The 20308-nt window shown below is 44.5% G+C and overlaps 2 protein-coding genes across 2 annotated transcripts; one reads left to right on the forward strand and one right to left on the reverse strand.

The window, feature by feature from the left end:
- The first annotated feature begins 237 nt into the window (after positions 1–237).
- Positions 238–5166, forward strand: zgpat (zinc finger, CCCH-type with G patch domain). Its single transcript, XM_068597209.1, has 7 exons — positions 238–395; positions 886–1568; positions 1967–2100; positions 2290–2454; positions 2803–2925; positions 3675–4113; positions 4693–5166. Exons 2-7 carry the CDS (start codon positions 955–957, stop codon positions 4829–4831), a joined length of 1614 nt encoding a protein of 537 aa, XP_068453310.1. The 5' UTR covers positions 238–395; positions 886–954; the 3' UTR covers positions 4832–5166.
- Positions 5167–9674: 4508 nt separating this feature from the next.
- Positions 9675–18727, reverse strand: chrna4b (cholinergic receptor, nicotinic, alpha 4b). The gene is made up of 6 exons (XM_068597208.1): positions 18399–18727; positions 15640–15791; positions 13963–14007; positions 13758–13867; positions 11479–12916; positions 9675–10631 (listed from the first exon to the last, which is right to left on the reverse strand). The coding sequence occupies exons 1-6, from the start codon at positions 18448–18450 to the stop codon at positions 10506–10508; spliced, it is 1923 nt and encodes a 640-aa protein (XP_068453309.1). The 5' UTR covers positions 18451–18727; the 3' UTR covers positions 9675–10505.
- Between the last annotated feature and the right edge of the window lie 1581 nt (positions 18728–20308).

Below are 20308 nucleotides of genomic sequence, written 5' to 3' on the forward strand. Positions count from 1 at the left end.
GAACTGTGACATTAAAATGAATTGAGTTAGCGGTTTCATACTTCGTAAAACAGAACAGTTCAATCGTTTTTTAATACTGATTTCTTTGTTCAGAAACTAGTTCAACACTAAGAATACCTTAAGTAGTTGTCAGAACCATAGACATATATAATAAACTTATACGTATACGATTACGGCCAGAGAAGACATTTGTTTTATTTTGAAGGAAAACTCACGTGGATCTACCGTTCATTATTTTCTGCTAGCTTGATACTGTACCGGTTACTGTGCTGTTCGACCTGGAGCATTTAGCATTTATTTTGAATTACCTAATTTCTCAACATAGCACACATTTTCATGGCTGTCACTTTCTCCGTGGCTGCAGTGGAGGTCAGCCCCCTCGGCTAATTCCGAAGGTAACGCTTGTGTTATCATAACCAGCTGTTAAAGTTAGCTTAAAGACGGCTAACGGTTAGCTGGAACTAGCTCTGGTATAAAGCTGTGTTATTAACGCGAAGCTGTGTTAAATATGTTGCCTAAATACGGTAGATAGGGGGCTTTATGACTCTTCGGGAAACGCGTCCATAACATACCGTCAGTGTAAATCACGTTAACGTGAGTTTCTATTAGAGTAACGTTAAAGCACAACATGGGTTCGCGTTGATTCAGTGTAAACGTGACGTTATTTTCTAAATAATTGATCACAGACATCTTCTTTTTTACTATGTCCTTCCAAATTCAGTCTGCCACTCTACTGAGTCTCTGTTATAAAGAGATAAGTCGTTGAAATATGATCCGGCATCTGTGTGATGAGAAAAGGATAATGTCATTTTTGCAGGAGTTCAGCTCAATCAGTTTATCTCCTCATTCTGCTGAAATTGACATTTAATCTTCCTGTTTCCTCAGGTGTCTTGTGGGGGGGTAGGAGGGGCTTGATGCTGTCCATTCCTGCCCCGCCCTGTTCCAAGTGTCAGCATGGATGAAGAAACCCTTGAGGCCGCCATCGGTGCCTATAGTGCCCAGTTGCAGCAGGTGGAGTCGGCCCTTTCAGCTGGCCTGGACCCTTCTCAGCAGTCCGACTTGCTCCAACTGAAAGACGATCTCTGTCAGCTGATAGAGCTCACAGAGTCCAGCCTGGTGTCTGTCAAAAAAAGCCAGCTTCTGGCCAGCCTCGAGGGCGGCGATGGACTGTGGGCGGGAGTCCCCGAGGCAACGGCCGACACGAATGGCGAAAGCAGGGGATTGGACGGTGAGATGGCTGCCTTCTACTCCAAACTTGGCGAGTCATCAGGGAGTAGCTCTGATCCTGGATGTCGGGACAATGGGGAGCAAGGTGGGGTGGAGTATGATAACGATGAAGAGGAGGAAGAGGAGGCGGAAGAAGATGTACTCAGTGGTACCAAAGTAAAAGCACCCTACCGGACAACATGGGGGACACTGGAGTATCACAATGCCATGGTGGTGGGGGCAGAACCGCCGGATGGAGACGAGGCACAAGTAAGAGTGCTCTACGTCTACCCAACCCAGAAATCTATGAAGCCCTGTCCATACTACCTGGAGGACAAATGCCGCTTCCTGGAGAATTGCAGGTAAAGTACCACTGTAAATCTATGTATTGTTTACAGTTGCACATGTAAAAGATTGCTCCATGTTAAATTAGCTTCTTTGTAATAGCAGATATTATCCAGCAAGTGTCACCCGTTGTCCACATGGTGCAGGCTGACCATAGCAATAGACAACTAGAAAACACAGTGCCGTGAAATGTAGTTTTCTTTGCACTTTTTAATCTAATAATTTGATTGTGTCTCCTTTATTGTTTTGCAAATTTTTTGGTAACCCCATAACTCGGACAAGAATTAAACAGCCTTTTCTAGTCGTTTGTGAGCTTCAGTAGGCCATGTTGGTTGAATCCCTTCATTACTTACTGTATAATACACTTGATCTTAGTTATGTTTCCATTTTCATTTGACATTTTTTGCTGTTGAAGGTTTTCCCACGGCCAGGTGGTGTATGTGTCAGAACTCAGAGAGTTCCTCGAGTTTGACCTCAGTAATCTCGAAGAAGGCTCCTCCTGCTTGGCTAGACATGAGGACGGCATCTGGTACCCCGCCAAAATCAAAGGTAGTCCGCTCAGAGGGACAGTTTTTTGACAATGTATTACTTAAGAGTAAACACCGGCAGTTTTGGCGGAACAAAAATGTTGTCAAAGCAATCAGAATACCATTGTACAATTGTGATGAAACAACCAAGACGAAAGGATTCCTGTTAGTTTTAATTTTTTGCTAACTAGAATGTTTTCTCTCATTGCAGATATTGACAGTGGTTTCTATACTGTGAAGTTTGACTCTGTGCTGCTGAAAGATGTTGCGGTCGAGGCCGACTGCATTATTCCACCTTTGAGAGAAGACGACCCGCTCTCCTCTGACTCTGACTCTGACGACATTGGAGATGGACAGGACCTGGCTTTTGCAAAAGGTTTCTATGGATTGTGTGTGGTTTTTTTATTTGACCTTTATTTAACCAGATAAAATCAGTTAAGAACCAATTCTCATTTACAATGATGACCTGGAGACAATGATGACATGGAGACATAACCCTGTCAATCAAAACATCAGGGTTGTCTTAGAAATCTTGCAAAAGCTAAAAATCTGACTTGGGAGTATTTTCAGGGAATTGTGGAGGCGAATTATAAGCCTCCTCCAGTTACTGGCCGAGTATTTCATTTTGCTTCGCAGGAGAGATTTTAACATATTAATTTGTTTGAAAGTTTTTTGATGGATTATCTGACCGTTTCTACTTTGATTTTCACTTGTTACCCAACAGTTATGGACACTGGTGATGAATCCACAGACATGACAAACAGTGCAAATTTTGGTGGCTGGGAGGCACATACCAGAGGCATCGGATCCAAGCTCATGCTGAAAATGGGCTATGAATATGGGAAAGGTAAGCACAAGTACACAACGTTTACCACATTTTAGGTTCTGAAGTCACACAATTTGCCTGAAAAAAAAACCAAGATGAGAGCTTTTGATACACAGAGTATATGAGTATTCATACAAACATACATATACATATATAAATACAAATTTGAAGTCTTGAATCAGTTTGAGAATATATTTACAGTACTTGTAAAAAGTTTTTAAAAAAATTGCCTAAAAGTGGTTCAGGTTTCCTCCCAACCCAGACACATGCATGCTCAATTTACAAAGCCCTCCCGCCTCTGCCCTTGACCAAAGCATTCAGCCTCAGAACTTGAGTTGGTCCCTGTGCTGTGCAATGTGGCTGCCAGCTGCACCTAAATAGAAGGGAAAAAATCAATAATATTGCAATACAAGGAGTACCCACAAACTGGAATTCCAGCTCCCTTTTGTTGAGTGTCATTATAACCGCCTCTTTGCGTTCATACTTCTTCATGACGAGGCAGAGGATCAAAAGAACACTCCTATTGATGACATACAAGTCCTGGTCATGGGTCACTTAAGATGCAATAAAAATATCAAATGGTTAAAAGTAATACGCTGAGTCAACAAGAGTCAATAAAAAGCAGATGCAACATGTGAAGTGTTCATACAAGTATAACTGTCGTTTCAATATATTGTGCATTGTGTTGCCAGGTGTCTGTTTGGCATGCACTCCCCCGTGTTGAGTACACGTGTTCCTCTCCCTCACTCGATCGCTTTTGTTTTCCTCAGGCTTAGGAAAGATGCAGGAGGGTCGAGTAGAGCCAGTCATGGCAGTGGTCCTGCCCAAACGCAAGTCTCTGGACCAGTGTGCCGAGCTCACCCAGCGGTGCACCCAGAGCAAGGCCGCCCAGGACGGGGCGCCGCCGGGCCGCCGAAAAAGACGCAGGAAGCCTCGCGTCAATGCCGCAGGGCGCCGTACCGTCTTTGACTTTCTCAACCAGAAGCTGGAAGGCAAGAGCATCGGTCCCACCGAGCAGGGCACTGCCGCCGCTGTTGGTGATGCGCCGGCGGCAGGGGTAGCGGCGGCGACGGGGGTGGAGGCTTACAGGGGGGGGAAAAGCACCAAGAGGACTCTGAATGTGAAGCTGTTTCAGGCTTCGGAGAGGGTGTCCCAGACCGAGAGGGAGATCCAGAAAATGACTGAGACGCTCGGCAGACAGACGGGCAGGTCAGTACCGACGTTATTAATGATCACTTAATGAAACTGTCTCCATGGAGAATATAAGGACACAAGAGTCCAATAAGAAGCAGCTATAGCGTGTCATGACAGGTTCAGTGGTAGAGCAGGGTCGTCCCTCAATTAGAGGATCAGCGGTTTGATCCCCGGCTCCGCTGGCCCATGTCGATGTGTCCTTGGGCAAGACACTTAACCTTAAAAGGTTCCCGCAGACTGTTCCTGCAGTGTGTGAATGGGTATAAATGATTACATAGTCCTGATGGGCAGGTTGGCACTTTGTATGGTCGTCCCTGCCATCAGACTATAAAAGTGCTTTACAAGTTTAGTCCATTTGCCATTAGAAGTCCCATACACACATACACAAATTGAATAACTGTATTTTATTGTAAAATATGAGCACTTTAGTTGCTATGTCGAGGTGGCTAGTGGGAGTTAAACTATAAATAAGGTGCAAAAATTGGAGATTAAGCACTTGTTTTTCCCAGCCTATTTCGCAAAGTGCATATAAACCCCAAGCCCCCTCTCGTCTCCCTCTACGTTCTAATCAATTGGTTATTTGTGTGTGCAAAGGGACTCCTCCAGAGTGAAGCAGCTGGAAGAGAAGCTGTCAGCAGCACGCCGGCTGCTGGCCCAGCAGAAAGCCACGGAGCTGTCCGTCCAGCGAGAGAACAGGAAGGCCGACACGCACAAGAAGATGACCGAGTTTTAAGATCAGTTCTTTCCAAAGACTCGGAGGACAAAGGGAAGCACAGCCTGCCTTGAATGAACTTTTGTCCCTTGCCTGTTAAGTTTTATTTTGCTATATTTTTATTTCTTTTTGCATTATTCCTCACCGGCATCATGGATTCGACTTCGAGCCGTGATGGCCGTTTTATGCAGAACGCAGCATTTGCTGATCATCATTTCTGCTTCTCGTTAAAATTTCCCGAGGACTGAGCAGTTTATTTTGTTGAGATCAGTTGTTGGGTTTCTAATTGAACGCTTCACAATATCGTTCCAAACTAAATTGTATTTGTGATGAGCAAGTGATGAGTGTACTTTTCTTCATCCACACTAAAAACGCTGTGTGTGAAGAACCTGCTGTGCAAGTTTTCCTTCTTCTTTTTATCCATACACCGAAGTTGTGTGTTTTTTTACTACCGCATCTTTAATGTGTTCTTCTGTTGTACTTTTACTGGGGGAGGTTTTAACAATTCTAGCCAGCGGCGGTTTCAACGGTAACTGCAGTATACCTTTGCTGGGTTCTCTGTCTTACTTTTAAATTACAACCCCGGGAGTTGGGAGACCTTTCCACAGTTTTGAAGTAAAGCCCCTCCATACGCCAACGCCTCTTACCGGTCTTTGAAGCTACAACCATAACCCCTCTATTAAATAATGAATTTGGAGAGCACCTTGTCTGCTCGTTGATCCGACACACAATGTCTGTAGGCGGTGGGTGGGTTGAGCAGTGGCTGCGTCCGCCTCGCTGGCTTCCACACTCTCAAGGAAAGGTTTAAGTTAAGATGTGAGATCGCTGGAGATGAGCTTCTTCCTCATGTGAATGCAGCATAATGCAAAAGCACTGTATTTTCCGTACGTGTTATTTTTTAATAAGGGCGTTCGAAAAGAATCAGTCGGGCTGGAATTGAAAGTTTAGTGTGACCCTCAGTCCATGGAAGACGGCTTAGGAAACTGGCGACCATCAGCAAGTCCCGGCGTTCGCGTTGTCCCCTCAGGGGAGAGAGATAGCACACACCTCATGTTAAAGCAATCAGCTGGGAGATACAGTGCACTCTGTAAGCCCTCCTTCACGTCTCTGGATGGACTCTGGCGGACCAGAGGGCAGCACACACACACACACACACCCTCGGTATCCTGAGGGAAGTCCCGCTCGCACTCTCGTCTGATGAGTGGCAGCACTTTTAAATTGCGGGTGACTGGAGGGATCATGCTGAAATTGCTGATCGTTGGTGGGGGAGGGAGGAGGGGGCGTTGGGGATGGGGGGGGATGGCAAAAATGCAGCACGTTCGTTGATTTAATGGGATCCCTCGAGGGTCTGTGCTTCACATTTTACCCCATTTATGGGTCCCTGGTGGTATCACCGCACATCCAACGGCAGGTTTACTGTGTGTGTGTGTGTGTGTGTGTGTTGTCAAACCTGGTCGTCTGTATGCCACACACACTCCCGCAGACGTCTGCCTGGCGCGTGGATTCAGACGGGCCTATTAGGGGAGTTTTCTCTGCTAATCGGCACTTATCAGGGCCAGGATTATGTGATTAAGGAGATGTGATGGGAAAATTGATTGGAAAGCCACCTTGACAGATGTTTTACTCAGGAATTCACTTTAGCCTGTCCGGCTTCGAGGGTTGCCAGGCTACAGGGGGTTGACCTGTGGATGAGCAGAGCGGGTCGGGCTTTCGAGTGTTTCTTTCCAGCCGCTTCTCTTCGATCGCATTTTCTACTTCGTCCATTTTTAGCCAGGCGAGCAGCGTGGCGGTCAGTCTGACACCTCTTCGGTCCACACTGGAATACTTCAACAGCTACGAAATGAACTGCCATGGCCATTTTGTCTTCATGTTCCCCAGAGGATGAAGCCCCAGAGGATGAAGCCTCGTGACTTTCGCGATCCCATGACTTTCCCTTTGGTGTAACCAGCAGTTCAAAATTTGACCATGTGGCTTGCAATGTGCAAAGCTTTTAACAGGTTCCTCCTCAATTTGAAAATATGTGTGTCTGCTGAAGGGGTGAGGGGTCTAGGAGCCGCTGACACTGTATGGGAATAGTCTGCCTGCTTACTATCAGTGTGCTGGCATGCATTTCAAGTACAGACCTTAAAAGTAGTTTGATAAAACAACCGTAGCTAGGTCCGTTTATTAGACCTTTTCTCGGCCTGTCAGCCGTAACGGACAGAAATTTGTACGTATTGTGTCATCTGCCCAGGAATTCATCGTAACGCCTCGCGTTGATGGCACTACTGCGATGTGGTTTAGTCCGTATGTAACCAAAGAGCCAGGACTGAGAGCAGATCTGTTCCAGTTAAATGATGGCAGACATTGCAAGCAAATTACTTTTTAATTATTATTTAATTCTGAGAGATGATTTGTATTCGTAATTGCTGTAACACCCGGGCTAACTGCCTCTAACCTGCAACACACAAAACAATGCTGCTCCTTTATTTCAGTTTCTACCTGGGTCATCAACTCAGGGAGAATGATGACTTTTTGCCTGGTACCTGTTGGGTTTAGCCTCAGACTTTTAACACTGTCTCTTGTGTAGAAAATAGCCGATATATTCTCTTTACATGGTTATTGAATTGAATGAGCTGGAAACATCAAGAAGCCAGCTGGGGGGACTGGGACCAGTACACATTAACATGTACTAACATGCATGCAGTACATAAATCCATAACTAACAGAGTATCAGTGAGCAGAGAGGGCATCACCATCACGTTCATCTAATAATTTAAAGCGTGTCTCCTTGTCGAAAGGAATTATCTAAGTATCTGCAACGACAATCTCTATAATTGAAATTAGCATTGAAGGCCTACATTTCTTAATCAAGGTTAATGTAACAAAATTACATTTAGTCGTGAATAATAGCTTTGCGTGGCATTTTTGCGTGTCTCTTTTGAGGCTGGATAGAGAGGAAACTATGCCGCTCCACTATGTGGCATTGCACAATTGTAATTTGGCTGTGCACAAGTTTAATATTAATAATAGCAGAATTTTGCATATGAAATCCCCTGCTGAAAAGGCATGTCTTATCATATAATGGAAATTAGCTTGTCATTTAATAAAGTGTCCTCGCTTGTTGCGCTTCCACAGAAAACGGAAGGTCAAAAGGAAATGAATATCTGTTCATATATGAATCTTTACATCCAGACTAAAGAATAACTTAAGCTAATCTTTTTTTCTTATTTGTTTTATAAAGCTTTTAACTCATTTAAAGTTGCAACAAAGCTTCTTTGTATTTCAGACCATCATCCAGCCTTTTCTTCTGCAAATTGCGTGTTGGATTCAATGAATAAATACACGGCAGTGCAGGTACGCATCACCTTGTTTAAAGTGCTGTCTTTCCAAATTGTGCTTCATTGCAATTTTCCCCTGTGTGTTTTTACATAATGATCAATGGTCGGTCTTCTGCTGATCCAGTGGAAATATAATAGTTTATTGGCTGAGGTCGAGATGAAGGTCATCGCTGTGGGCATTCAGGTCTAACGTTGCAGGCTTTTTAAATCTAATCTAATCGGGGATTTTCCTCAGGTGGAGCAGCAGGATGCAGATGTATATGTATGTGTGTGCGGGAACAGGATCAAAGTGGACGAGAGGTGATGACTGGCCGTGAACGGGAAATGAATGCTTTTTGTTTGTTTTTGGTGGACACATTAATAATTCAGAAATACACAAACAATCCGCCGGCAGTCGCTGCCTCCGTTTGGAAGCAGGAGCGAAGATGCAGGTTGCAGACGACCTCGTTGGTACCATGGCACGCTAGCCCTGGTAAAGGGACTTTCATTTTAGGCTAAATTCTGGCAATGGAAAACTGGCATGTGCTATTTTTTGAGTCTCCCCTTGACAGACACTTTATGATAATCACATGCAGTTTCGGGTAAAAACCCTGCAGTTGTTAGAATTCACTATAAATGTGGTATTTGTACAGACACTAACTAGAGCGCCGTGGCATTCAGAGGACGCGCGGCTTCACAGGGGTTTTCCAGACAGAAGCACTTGACATTCAATTGGCAAAAATTTAAAACCAAATCACAGCATGGATTTTTTTCTGTGGTGTTCCTCAAGGTCTTGTTGTCTAAATGTGTTTTTTAAAGACATATTTCATCATATTGATCAATTCCTTAGTAGTTAAAAAAAAACATTGAACATTTAGCTCCAAATATGTATATATTATAATTAATATAAATCCAAACATTGCTGCAACAACTTATGCAACATAAAACAGCATGGCAATTTCCATTTTATATTTCCATGATAATATTTTATCTGAAAATGTTTGTCAATATACAGCAGCACACAATTAACCATTCCTTAATAGTTTTAACAGTTTGTACAGAACCAGTGGTCTCCTCATCGGTTCATGTTTAGCTGTTGCATATTTTAAAAAGATGAATTAAGCAAAGCAGCAAAAGTCACGCTCTACATCTAAATGAACAAAATGTGATGTTATTACGGAAAGTTTGGAGCCTCATGGGACCACATTTTTATTGTCAAAACATGTAACACCTTGGAGAATGGTGTCTTTGCCTAATGGTGTAACATTAAACATTTCACACCAACACCTCTCTGCTCGTTGGCATCGCTCTAGGTGCGTTCCTCTTTTGTCATAAATATTCAGAAGTAATTTCACCATCAAGACGTTCACTCCTTCCTCTGTCCGCCGCTGCCGGAAACCTTCAACTCGTCAAGAACAGCTTTTTTTCAGTACTTTGAATGCAATTCCATTTCCTTTCCCTTCGTGACTGTACTGAATGGTACACGGTGTAAAATGCAGTGTGGAGGCTGGTTTTCTTTATTCCAGAGAATAATACAAGTGTCTCCAAAACAATTATGTGGCAGTTATTTATTGATATTCACCTTAAACTTTAAATATAAATTCCTAGAATGAATTATTATGATCTTGAGAGTCATGCTAGACAAAAAAAAAAAGAAAAAGAAATCAGGCCACTCATTCGACTCCATTTATCAAGCAATAAAAAAAATGGCTGGAGTTAAGGGGGGGAGGGCTATGCATGACCGGAGAGAGTGACTTTAAATTCCTCCCTGTTAATGCCAAAATGCTGTGACAGCAACAAAACAAATAGTGAATGACGTGTTGATTTAACCGGTACAGGATTAGAAAATCACAAAGCTGTACGTGCGCTCACCGAAGCAGTGGCCACTGCAACACAACGCCACACCTGAACAAACACGCACAACTCCCAATCAGGTCGCACTGAAACTTGAATATTTTACACTGATGTTGTAGCAGAAATGTTCAAATTGAGATTCACACCCAACCACAGACCAAATCTTTTCCTGAGTCTTGCTTTTCCTGTGGTGTTAGCTGCACTCGCCAAACTCTATTCTTCTTTGTTTTGTTTTTTTGTTAGATTTTTTATAAAGGTCATAGTGTGGGCTATAACGCTCAATGTCAAAATAGAGTGGTACGGAAGGACTTTTTCGCTGTTGGCCTTTTGCCCTCATAAAGAATTTATATGCTCAATAGAATCAATGAGAGATATTTTATCCTGTTTCTCCACTAGTGGCCTGTTTATAACCTGCGGCAAGACCAAGACGTGTGACTCGCAGTACCTTTAAAAAAATAAAGAAATGATAAATCTTTCTTTAAAGAGATAAGACAGTGTTCAGTAAGTGTTTGTGGACTCCCTGTCCTTTAATCGGTGAGATTCTAGATCATTCCAGCCAGCCAAGGAGGAAGAAAGAGTCCCACAGATCCCAGTATACACACCAGCACAAACATCCAGAGGAATATCCTGTCAATGACCATGGCCACATACTTCCAGTCTTCTTTCACCTAGCAGAGAAGAGACACAGCAGAAGGGGACAGTTCACAAACTCACCCCACCTTTCTTTTTACCAGCTGTCAGTTTTCACCCTTCATTGATTTCTCTCGAATGGCTGTTTTTTTTTCCGTTATGAGGCGGTTATCGCCTACATGTCAGTCAATTCTTGCTTGTGTCTCTTATGACATATTCAAGGTCAAATTACCAAGGTCCTATTGTCCCAAAGACGGGGTTTGTCGGGGTAGAGATAGAAAGCACATTGTAGTCCTGACAATGACTGGTGTCAGTGGATGCAACAACCTTTTTTAAGTTCTTTTATTGCAGAATAATTGTACACATTTTCTAACTTCTGCTCCCATTCCACAAAGACAGCTTTCATTCTTTTGCGAGCGACTCTGCAATTACCCCTGAATCAGTGCTGTAACGTGTACTTAAAAAAACATTTTTGCTTTCTGAGCTTTGTAACTTCTAAGCTATACCAGCAGTAGTCACGACACATGGTGCGACGTCAGGTAAAGTCTCATTCAACTGTCACTTGCCCCTTTGCTCTCGGAAACATTATGTAATGCAAGTAATTATGCTTATGCACTCAGAATATGTAAAGATGATTACAGATTGGACATTGATATTTGTGCTTACTAAAATAGCAACTCAAATGTCCGTTGACAGCCCTATTGCATGTGCTGAGGGTACTGTACAACAAACCAAACTAATTAAAGCCATCTCGCGCCACGAGGAGATCTGCTCTACTTTCTTTTGTTCTCCAAAATATAAGCACTACATGGATATTTAGATACTACTATGTCATTTATCCAAGACTTTACTGATTATTTAAATGGAGGTAATGTTTCAACTCACCGAGAAGTCTTTATCCTCCGCCCTGAGATGATCTGCGACGTACTGAACTCCCTCTATGGCCCGTTGCACAGCTGGGGAAATGGTTGGAATAATGGTGTCCTGTTGGGTACTTGCGTCTTTAGTTGACTCCCCTGTGATGGTTTCCGCCGGGTGATCTGCAGGGGCTTGTTTCTTCACCCACCCGGCAATCGCCATGAGCCCTGGCCCTTCGTCATGCAGACAGCAGTACTGGAAGCTGTGGGAGCGACACCGGTGCCCGGCTCTCAGAGGGAGCTCCCTCTGCCGGTCGCACATTTGCTCGGCGCTGAGGGAGCGGCCATTTGGGGCCAGCACATTTGTTTTGTCCTTGGAAAAATTGGGGAGTGGACCCATCGGCAAAGACGGGGGCAAGGACAGTTGCGATGAGGACGAGGCCCCCGAACTGTGTCCCCGTGAGAGCTGCTTCTCGGAGAGAACTGAATACTGACCAGATGTGGTCCGGCAGAAGTTGTTGGCCTTCAGCGGGAGATCATTCCCGTTGCGGTCCTCGAGAGGGGAAGAGGGTGGAGAGGGCGAGCAGACAAGGACGCTCGGACTGTCGGTTGGAGTCTTTGGGAGAGCCGTCTCCACCTCGCACATCTGTCTCAGCCCCGTCTCCAACCCCGTCCAATAGGCCAGCGAGTTGCCCGTTGCCGATATGGTGGTTGGACGGTGCAACATCTCGATGAGCTTCTTGCAGTGCTGCTTGGCCGTGCCCGGCGGACGCTTCATGAAGAGGACCCGCGGCACCATGTCCAAGAATACCCTCCGCACCCACTGAGGCATGCTATGGGTTTGTGGCGACCGGTGATGTACGTTCAGCACGAAGACGGTGATTACGATGGAGAGTGTGACGAAGACCATGGTGAACAGCAGATATTCACCGATCAGCGGAATCACCAGCGACGTCGACGGTATGATCTCTGTGATCAGCAGGAGGAACACTGTCAGGGACAGCAGCACGGAGATGCACAAGGTGATCTTCTCTCCACATTGCGATGGCAAATAAAACACCAGCACGGTCAAGCAGGAGATAAGAAGGCAAGGGATGATGAGGTTGATGGTGTAGAACAGCGGAAGCCTCCGGATAATGAAGTAGTAGGTGATGTCGGAGTAGATCTCCGTGCAGCACTCGTACTTTTTGGTGTTGTACTTGCCCACTGCATTGACGATGACCCACTCGCCGCTCTCCCAGTAGTCCATCTGGTCCACGTCGCTGGCCATGCTGATGAGGTCGATCTTGGCGCGGTCGTAGGTCCACGAGCCAAACTTCATCTTGCAGCTCTGCTGGTCAAAGGGGAAGAAGGTGACATCTATGCTGCACGAGGACTTGTAGATGGCCGGCGGCATCCACTTTATCCGACCGTCGTAGAACAGATGTGCCTTCGTGAGGTGGGTCACCGCAAAGTCGCCATCAGCGCTGCACATACAAGAACGGTGTGCGAGAAAAGTGGGACAAAAGAAGAGACTTAACACTTTTACTTTCCTCAAGGGTTGGATTTCAGTTCTTTAAGCAATACCTCATTAAACCACATCTAACTGAGAATTACGGTTGGTCATTTGCTCTCGGTTGGAAAAAGCTTGTGAGTTGACCATTTTTAACTGCTGACTAATAGGAACTTGTACTAGCACTAAGCACAATTTTAGCAAGAGAAGTTGTTAAACCAACAATTCCAGTTAGAAGTACCCTGAGCACAAAATGTACTGCGTACTAAAGTTGTCCTGCCTTGCCCTGTTAATTCCTACGAATAAATGTCTGAGCCTTAGATATTTCATTCTGAGAAAACAAAATGTGTTTCTATCATGATGCAAATTTGACAGTTTTATTTACATAACTCTGTCGTGACCAATTTTTTGTAACGTTTTTGCTTTCTCTTATTTGAAGTGACATAAACATAGGTCTACTTGGGGATGCATTTTACTGGTGGCCCCTTTAAAACACATCCAATTACCTTCCATCTTCTAATTCCCAGGCTAATGTATTGCTTTCTAACATGTACCAAGCTGTGTTTGTAACCACATCCATTAAGGCTGACCTTGTTCACATTTATTTTAGCTAAATTACTTTATGACATTGGCACAGGTCAGGCACGACAGCTGCATCTTCAAGTGTCCCCTCCAGTCTGTTGGAATTAAATCATCACAATGTGAACATTGGCTGCTATGCGATTAGTTCTGCCTTGAATGTGGAAACATTTGAGAACCCCCGAGTCTCTTACAGTTTCCTCACATGAAAACAAGCTATTGACACAGATCCTCACTTGTTGTAGAGGACAATGTCGGGCCTCCAGATGATCTCTGAGGGAATACGAATGGAGGTGACGTTTTCGTATTCCTCCGGTTTCCAGCGGAGTTTGTAATCGTTCCATTCCTGTCGGAGAACATCGATCAAATGTTATGTCTTGCGGCTTTATATTGGACTGTGTCTTTAGTTTGGGTGTTACCTCCATCTATGTTATTACATACTTGCTTGACCCAGACGTTTGTGGTCATCATCTGGTTCTTCTCATCCTTATTTCGTGGAAATAACGGGAGAGAGAGAAAAAAAACTTGAGACTTTCATCTTCTTTCAAATGAATTGTACGTCAGCCTGGACTACATGATCGCATTGGTTTAATTAATCATTTATTATTCAGCATTTTACTTTCCTTTTCTTTTTTTAAAGCTGCTTTAAAAATAAGTCAACATGCCCTCTGTTTAAATAAGACAGATTAGTTGTGTAATACCTCAAGAAAATAGGGGGAAAAAAAAAAACATGAAGTAACGCTACAGGCTTTGCTGCAAGTGCTGGCAAGCCGCTATCTCCAGCTCCCTCCGAGCAACATCTGGGACACAGCAGTCAGTGAACACACTCTGCAGGAGAAGACAACCGGGCATGTGAAGCAGGCCCTGCCTCCTAATTGTGTGTCAAAAACCCGGAGAAACCATCCCACGTAACAATACAGCCTGCACGTATCCGATATTGAAGCTGCACCGGGGAACTTTGCATGGCTAAAAATGGCAGTTAAAGGCCTTATAAAAGCGGATTTACCTTCGTCAACAGAGACCCTGCAACATCATTTGTGTCTGTAATGCAAAGATAAGACAAGACACTCGAGAGAATGGAGATGTTTTTGGGTGAGCCCAGCAAGCTCTGTCTTTGGATATTTACTGCCAGCAATAGCATACTCGACAACTGAATTTAATTTGTGAAAATAATTCATTCTCTTCTGTTGTGGTTTAATTTCCGCTGATAAGTGATCAGTATATGTAGATTTATCTCCCTGTCCTGGTTTATAGCTTTGAGCTGATTGCTCGTGTGATCATGATGAATATGATACATAGAGAGCATTGAAACTGTACACAACTGCATTGGACTACCATTCATAATAATGAATCGACCTTTCAAGGGCCACATTGCATTTAATCTGAGCGAGGGGCTGCAGCTGACCAGTGTATCAGCTATTCAGCCTGCAGAGGGACAATAACAGTGCACTTTTCCACAGTGAGCGTTTGATGTGAAGTTAGATAAAAAGGAGAAAGCAGGAGAGCTGTGGTGTGGCTGCTGCCTGGTTGTTGTGTATGTCTGTTGTATGTGCACCATGAGCCCAGTCTGCAGAAATAAAAACGTCAGCATTGGACATTTCTGCAAACCAAAGCAACGTATTTTGTGCGTTCGGTCAGAACAAGTGACGTCCAGCAGCAGAGATAAGAAAACGTAGTTTATCGAGCAACTGTTATTGATAATAACAACAAGTACAACTAGAAAGGAAGTCCTACGGGTGAAGCCAACACACAACAAACACAGGACTTTCACCCAGGAGACCACTGCTCGTGTCCCATGTGAAACCCAAACTAAACATTGACTTATGCACCCGTGTTATTCGGGGTTGCTGCTTATTCACGCTAGTTACATTACACGGAGATAAAAACGTATAGAAACAGAAATGTTAAGATTCAAGGTGTTACTGATGCCTTTAAGAAATTTATTTTTTCCTTTTGGTTCTTGATTTTTTTTTTCCTCAGAGGAGACCACAGGGCATGTGGTTCACATAGCATATATATGTATGCTGTAGCAGCAGAAAAACTAAAGCAAAAGGAATTTATTACATATCTTGAGTTGCCTATTGGTGAAACGTTGCAATGCTGTGAGGTTTTACTCACCACATCAATGAGCTGGGCAATAGACAGTCCAAAGTGGACCAGCACTGTGTCTGAAGTGTTTTCCACAGGCCGGGAGAGCTTATTGTAATGTGCGAACAGATCCTGGAGCAGCCTCTCTTCAGCGTGGGCACGAGGTCGAACTTGGAAACAAACTGAGGAGAGAGAAGAGATCAGACACAGGAGGAAAGCTCGGATCAATTACAATAACCTTTCTTTTTTTTCTCGCCCTTATGTGTCATTAATTGGCTTTTCTAGAACTTCAAAACAATACATTTGCTCCAAACTGCATATGTATGCTGCTCCTTTGTGCTCATTTATGAGCGCGGCCTTGATTTGTTTCTCTTTCTGCTCGAAATAGAAGCCAGGCATTTCAAATGCATAATATTAATACTGATTATATTTTCTCCAATACATTCATCTTTAATGGCTTTAACTGATCCGTGCCGCCGAGAAGGAGTCACTGTACAGAGTGTAATCTGAAAGGAGCGTGACCTCTATTATACATGTGGCGTTTGGTTACATGGGACTGTATCCGAGTGATGAGCGGAGGGATGGAGATCAGAGGAGGAAAAAGCGGAAGCACGAATCCGAGTCTGAGGACATCCGCTGTGTCTCTGAACAGCACAGACGTGCTGATGGAGCGATTTGTCGAGACGTCTCACCCCTCCCTCGCCCCCTCTCGCCTTCTCTGCCTCGCTGTCTCTCTGCTGGAAGCAACTCAACCCCGCCGCCTCCACCCACCCCGCACTGAGGATGACCCAACAAGGTCTCTGAACAATTAAACAATGGACGGACATCTCGCCGCAGCACAATGTCCTTTTGTATTCCAAACCTTCTTCATTTTTTATTTCTCAGATTGAATTAGGCATTTTTTCTATTATGGACATAGCGACTCCGTGCAGGTAATTCAATGGCACAGCAATTCATCATCGGCTGGGCTTTTGTTTCTCCAGCCTCACTGAGATATCATTATTCCTGGCACTTCCGCATATATCAATGTCCTTCTTGTCTGGGTGCGTATTGTTTATAGTTTTTACTGCATATTGTACAAAACATTACATTGTACAGATCTATCTATCTTGAAGAAAGATGCTGTCCCAACTTGCATTCTTGAAACAAGGACACAGATGTTGTTGTCATGCTGCCGGCCCTCCTCTCGGGTTCTCCCACCCACTCAATCAAAGCTGAAGGGCTGTCCTTCAGTTGCCGGAAAAACTGGCATCCTCAGTTTGTAAAAGGCTCGGGATCAATATCTTATTAAATGGATACAGTTTATTTTTCCCCACCACGTCTTTTACTTCCCTTTCTGCTATAATATAGTCGACACGTCCAGATGCTCAACAACCTTGAAATGTCTCCACGTTTCATGCAGATGAAAGAAAGCGACACAGGTGCCTTTGTTGCATCACGTCACCTCGGAGCGATATCTGTTGAATGCAGATGATATTAAATAAATAAAAAACGGTCCAGTGGACTCCAAAGCAGTTTCACCACTAATGGGTTTAGATGGGGGAGCTCGCAGGGTGCCATGACTTTGACAATGTGTGGGTCGGAGCAGTAATGTGTGCAGGAGAAAATAGGTGGCTATTGCACAATGGGCTTTACGGGGAACTGTGAATAGCCCCGGCACAGACTGGGATGTTACCAGTCACTCAGGATCTAGAGAAACCTGAACCTTTTCATCAGTTGGCTGACACATACTTACTCAAATGTCTCTTTTCCTATTTTTGTGAGAGTATCCAGTTCCTTCATCTTTTAAATCATGCCATTCCCCTGACTGCTCCTCATTGATGGCATCTGTTCCCATATTTACTTATGCACGCATTCACAATTAAACTAAATTAATGATATAAATCATCCAGAAAAGTTAATAAAATCTGTTTCGATTTGCTTAGTTATCTAGATGTGTCAGTTCTGTCCTCATTTGCTCAATGAACTCTTGGAGGCCAATAATGCACGATCTGCAAATATCACCTTCTAAACAAGTGAGTCGTGCTCCGCCAAAGCTTTGGTTTAGGTCACAAAGCCAGTGTTTTTAAATCTTTTTAGAGCCGTGGCACATTTTCTACAATAAAAAAATCCCGCTGCACACACACCAACAACCCGAAAAAGTTACAAAATGTCACACTGTAGCATAATACAGCATATACGGTAATGATTTCACTATCTACTGGCATTGACAACTATTTTATTACTAGGCCAGCCACTATATTGCAGGCTCAAACGCTCAACAATGGAAATGATTTGCAACAACTAAACATGACAATCTCTCACGGCACACTGGTGTGCCGCGGCATAGTGGTTGAAAATCACTGCCCTACGCAACGGAGGCAGTTTCTACCTCCTGGTCCAATACAAACTACAGCAAGCAACAAAGTTGCTGTGTCTTGAAGGTTGTTTGTTTCAGTTGTCAGTGATTGAGTTTTCCGAAAAAATAAAATCCTTGCTTTTCTCATGTGATACAGGGGCGAGAGTATTGTATATATTATTGGTATACTTAATATTTTAAATAAAGAACTGATGAACGTTTAAGAATACAGAAGAAAAAAACATTGGAATGAGTAAAAGTTGACACACCCCTGCTCTCCAAATACATATAGACCAGCCTCCCTTGAGCATATATTTATAAATCCACAACCCTCCCTCTTTCCTGACGCCTCATCATCCCCGCCCTGAATCATATTCACACAGTCCCTCAAGACAATTACAAAAAATGAGAGGTGAAGCAACTCCAACTAGCAGTAAGGGAAATGACTTACCTTGTGGAGGAAGAGTGAAGAAAAGTACACTCAGACACTTGTATACATCCATTGCGAACTCCCTCCCGACTTGTGCTGGACCTCAGTCCCGGGGGTCAGTCGTGTGTCCCGTGACGGTCGTCGAGAGGGTTCAGATGAGGGGAAACAGCCAGATGGAGAAGTCATGTCGGTCTGTGTCAGCCCCGGGCCCGGCGTTCCTCCATCTGTCCATCTCTTCAGTGGGTCTTCTGTCCGGTCCCGAGTGTCCAGTCTCAAGGACCCCAGACCTGCAGTTCAGTCTCCTTGATCCAACACTTGATCGTCCCTCCTCACTCCGCTGGAATCCTTCATACAAGTGTGCCTTCTCCCTCTCCTCTCCAGCCTCCCTGTCTCCATTACTCCCTCCCTCCCTCGCCTCTCATCTCTCCGCCTCCTCATCTCATCTCTCTCTCTCTCTCTCTCTCTCTCTCTCTCTCTCTCTCTCTCTCTCTCTCTCTCTCTCTCTCTCTCTCTCACACACACACACACACACACACATACACACACTCACCTCATTTCTCTCTTTGCATTCTCTTTCCCTCCCACTTATTTGCTTTTCTCCCAGTTACACTTTTCTGTCTCTCCTTCAGTTGTTTTTTTCCCATGAAAAACAGTGAACTTTTTTGACTGTCTCTTCGTCTGTTTGTGTGTGTGTGCGTGCCTGCGTGTGTGTGTGTGTGTGTGCGCGTGTGTGTGCTCGGGAAAAAGAGAATATAAATCTGTTGCGATTTTTTTCTTCTTCTTACCACTCTCTACATAAGCAGTGATGTGTGTGTGTGTGTGTGTGAATGCAGCTTGTGTGTGTGCGTGCATGTGTGTGTTTGTGTGCGTGAGTGCATGTGGGTGTGTGTGTGTGTGCAGTGTGTGTGTGTGTGTGTGTGTGTGTGTGTGCAGCGTGTTTGTGTGTGCGTGTGTGGATGCCTGTCAAAGACCGGTCGAGTAAAAGTGCCTGTGAGTCATAGGAACTCTGGATACTCTTCGGTGTCCTCTCGGCTCCGCCCCCCAGGAGCATATACCCCCTCGCCCCCCCTCCCCCCTCCTTTTATCTTAACACCCCTGACCCTCATGTGCTGTCAGACAGAGATTTTATCGTTCCCACTGTGCTTCTCTGCCACTCTGCTTCACGGCTTTTCTCCGTCAGAGCTCAGTGGCACGACTGGCTATCTACTGAGACAGTTGCACTTGCTTTAGGTGTGCTTACCGTTGCCGCACTTCCTTTTAACAACCCCCCCCCCCCTCTCACTTCCGCTCCCCACACACACACACACACACACACACACACACATCCACAAGGCCAACATGTTGTGCTTTGATGACACAAACGCAAGAGTGAAAAACTAGAGACACTCAAATAAAACCTTGACTTAAGAGTCATGTTTGCTTGAGATGAAGAAACCCGGCTTTTGACTGCATTACGTGATGGAGTGCAACAAAAGAGGTCCGGGTGGGAGATATGTTTTGCCGTGGTAGATGTCTTTGTCAGATATGCTTCTTTTCAACACACTGTGAGCCCACAGAGAACAAGCCCCCGCAGTGTACACATTGATTTTTTTCTAATCAAAGACGCAGCTCTCTTGATCCGGCGATGACTAACGGTGACTTGACAGATGAAGAGAATCCTCTCAGCGGTTCGCTGCCACAGCGCACATGCACACTCTTACCATCAGAGATTTGATGGCCGATTATTTAGTTGGATTGCTGTCAGGAGTCCGGCAGGAATTTGTAAGTGGGCCAACGCAGCAGCAGCAGAGAAGGGGCCACCGGAAGAGGAACATTTCACAGGCAGTAAAGGTGCAGGGTGTACAAATGGGCCAATTACAGCCTGGTGGCTGAGACATACATCAGTTTATCCCACACCCACATATAGACATATAAACTCCCTCTGCGGCTAC

This window comes from Clinocottus analis, unplaced genomic scaffold, assembly GCF_023055335.1.
Source record: "Clinocottus analis isolate CAN_PGR_092001 unplaced genomic scaffold, fCliAna1.0.p SCAF_4, whole genome shotgun sequence".
NCBI classification, from domain to species: Eukaryota; Metazoa; Chordata; class Actinopteri; order Perciformes; family Cottidae; genus Clinocottus; species Clinocottus analis.

Coding starts and splice junctions, on each gene's coding strand:
- zgpat (XM_068597209.1), top strand. CDS start 955: ATGGATGAAGAAACCCTTGAGGCCGCCATCGGTGCCTATAGTGCCCAG. Junction 2,455..2,802: donor GGACCTGGCTTTTGCAAAAG/GTTTCTATGGAT, acceptor GTTACCCAACAG/TTATGGACACTGGTGATGAA. Junction 4,114..4,692: donor CTCGGCAGACAGACGGGCAG/GTCAGTACCGAC, acceptor GTGTGTGCAAAG/GGACTCCTCCAGAGTGAAGC.
- chrna4b (XM_068597208.1), bottom strand. CDS start 18,450: ATGGATGTATACAAGTGTCTGAGTGTACTTTTCTTCACTCTTCCTCCA. Junction 14,008..15,639: donor TTGCCCAGCTCATTGATGTG/GTGAGTAAAACC, acceptor CCACGAAATAAG/GATGAGAAGAACCAGATGAT. Junction 10,632..11,478: donor CGGAGGATAAAGACTTCTCG/GTGAGTTGAAAC, acceptor CTTCTCTGCTAG/GTGAAAGAAGACTGGAAGTA.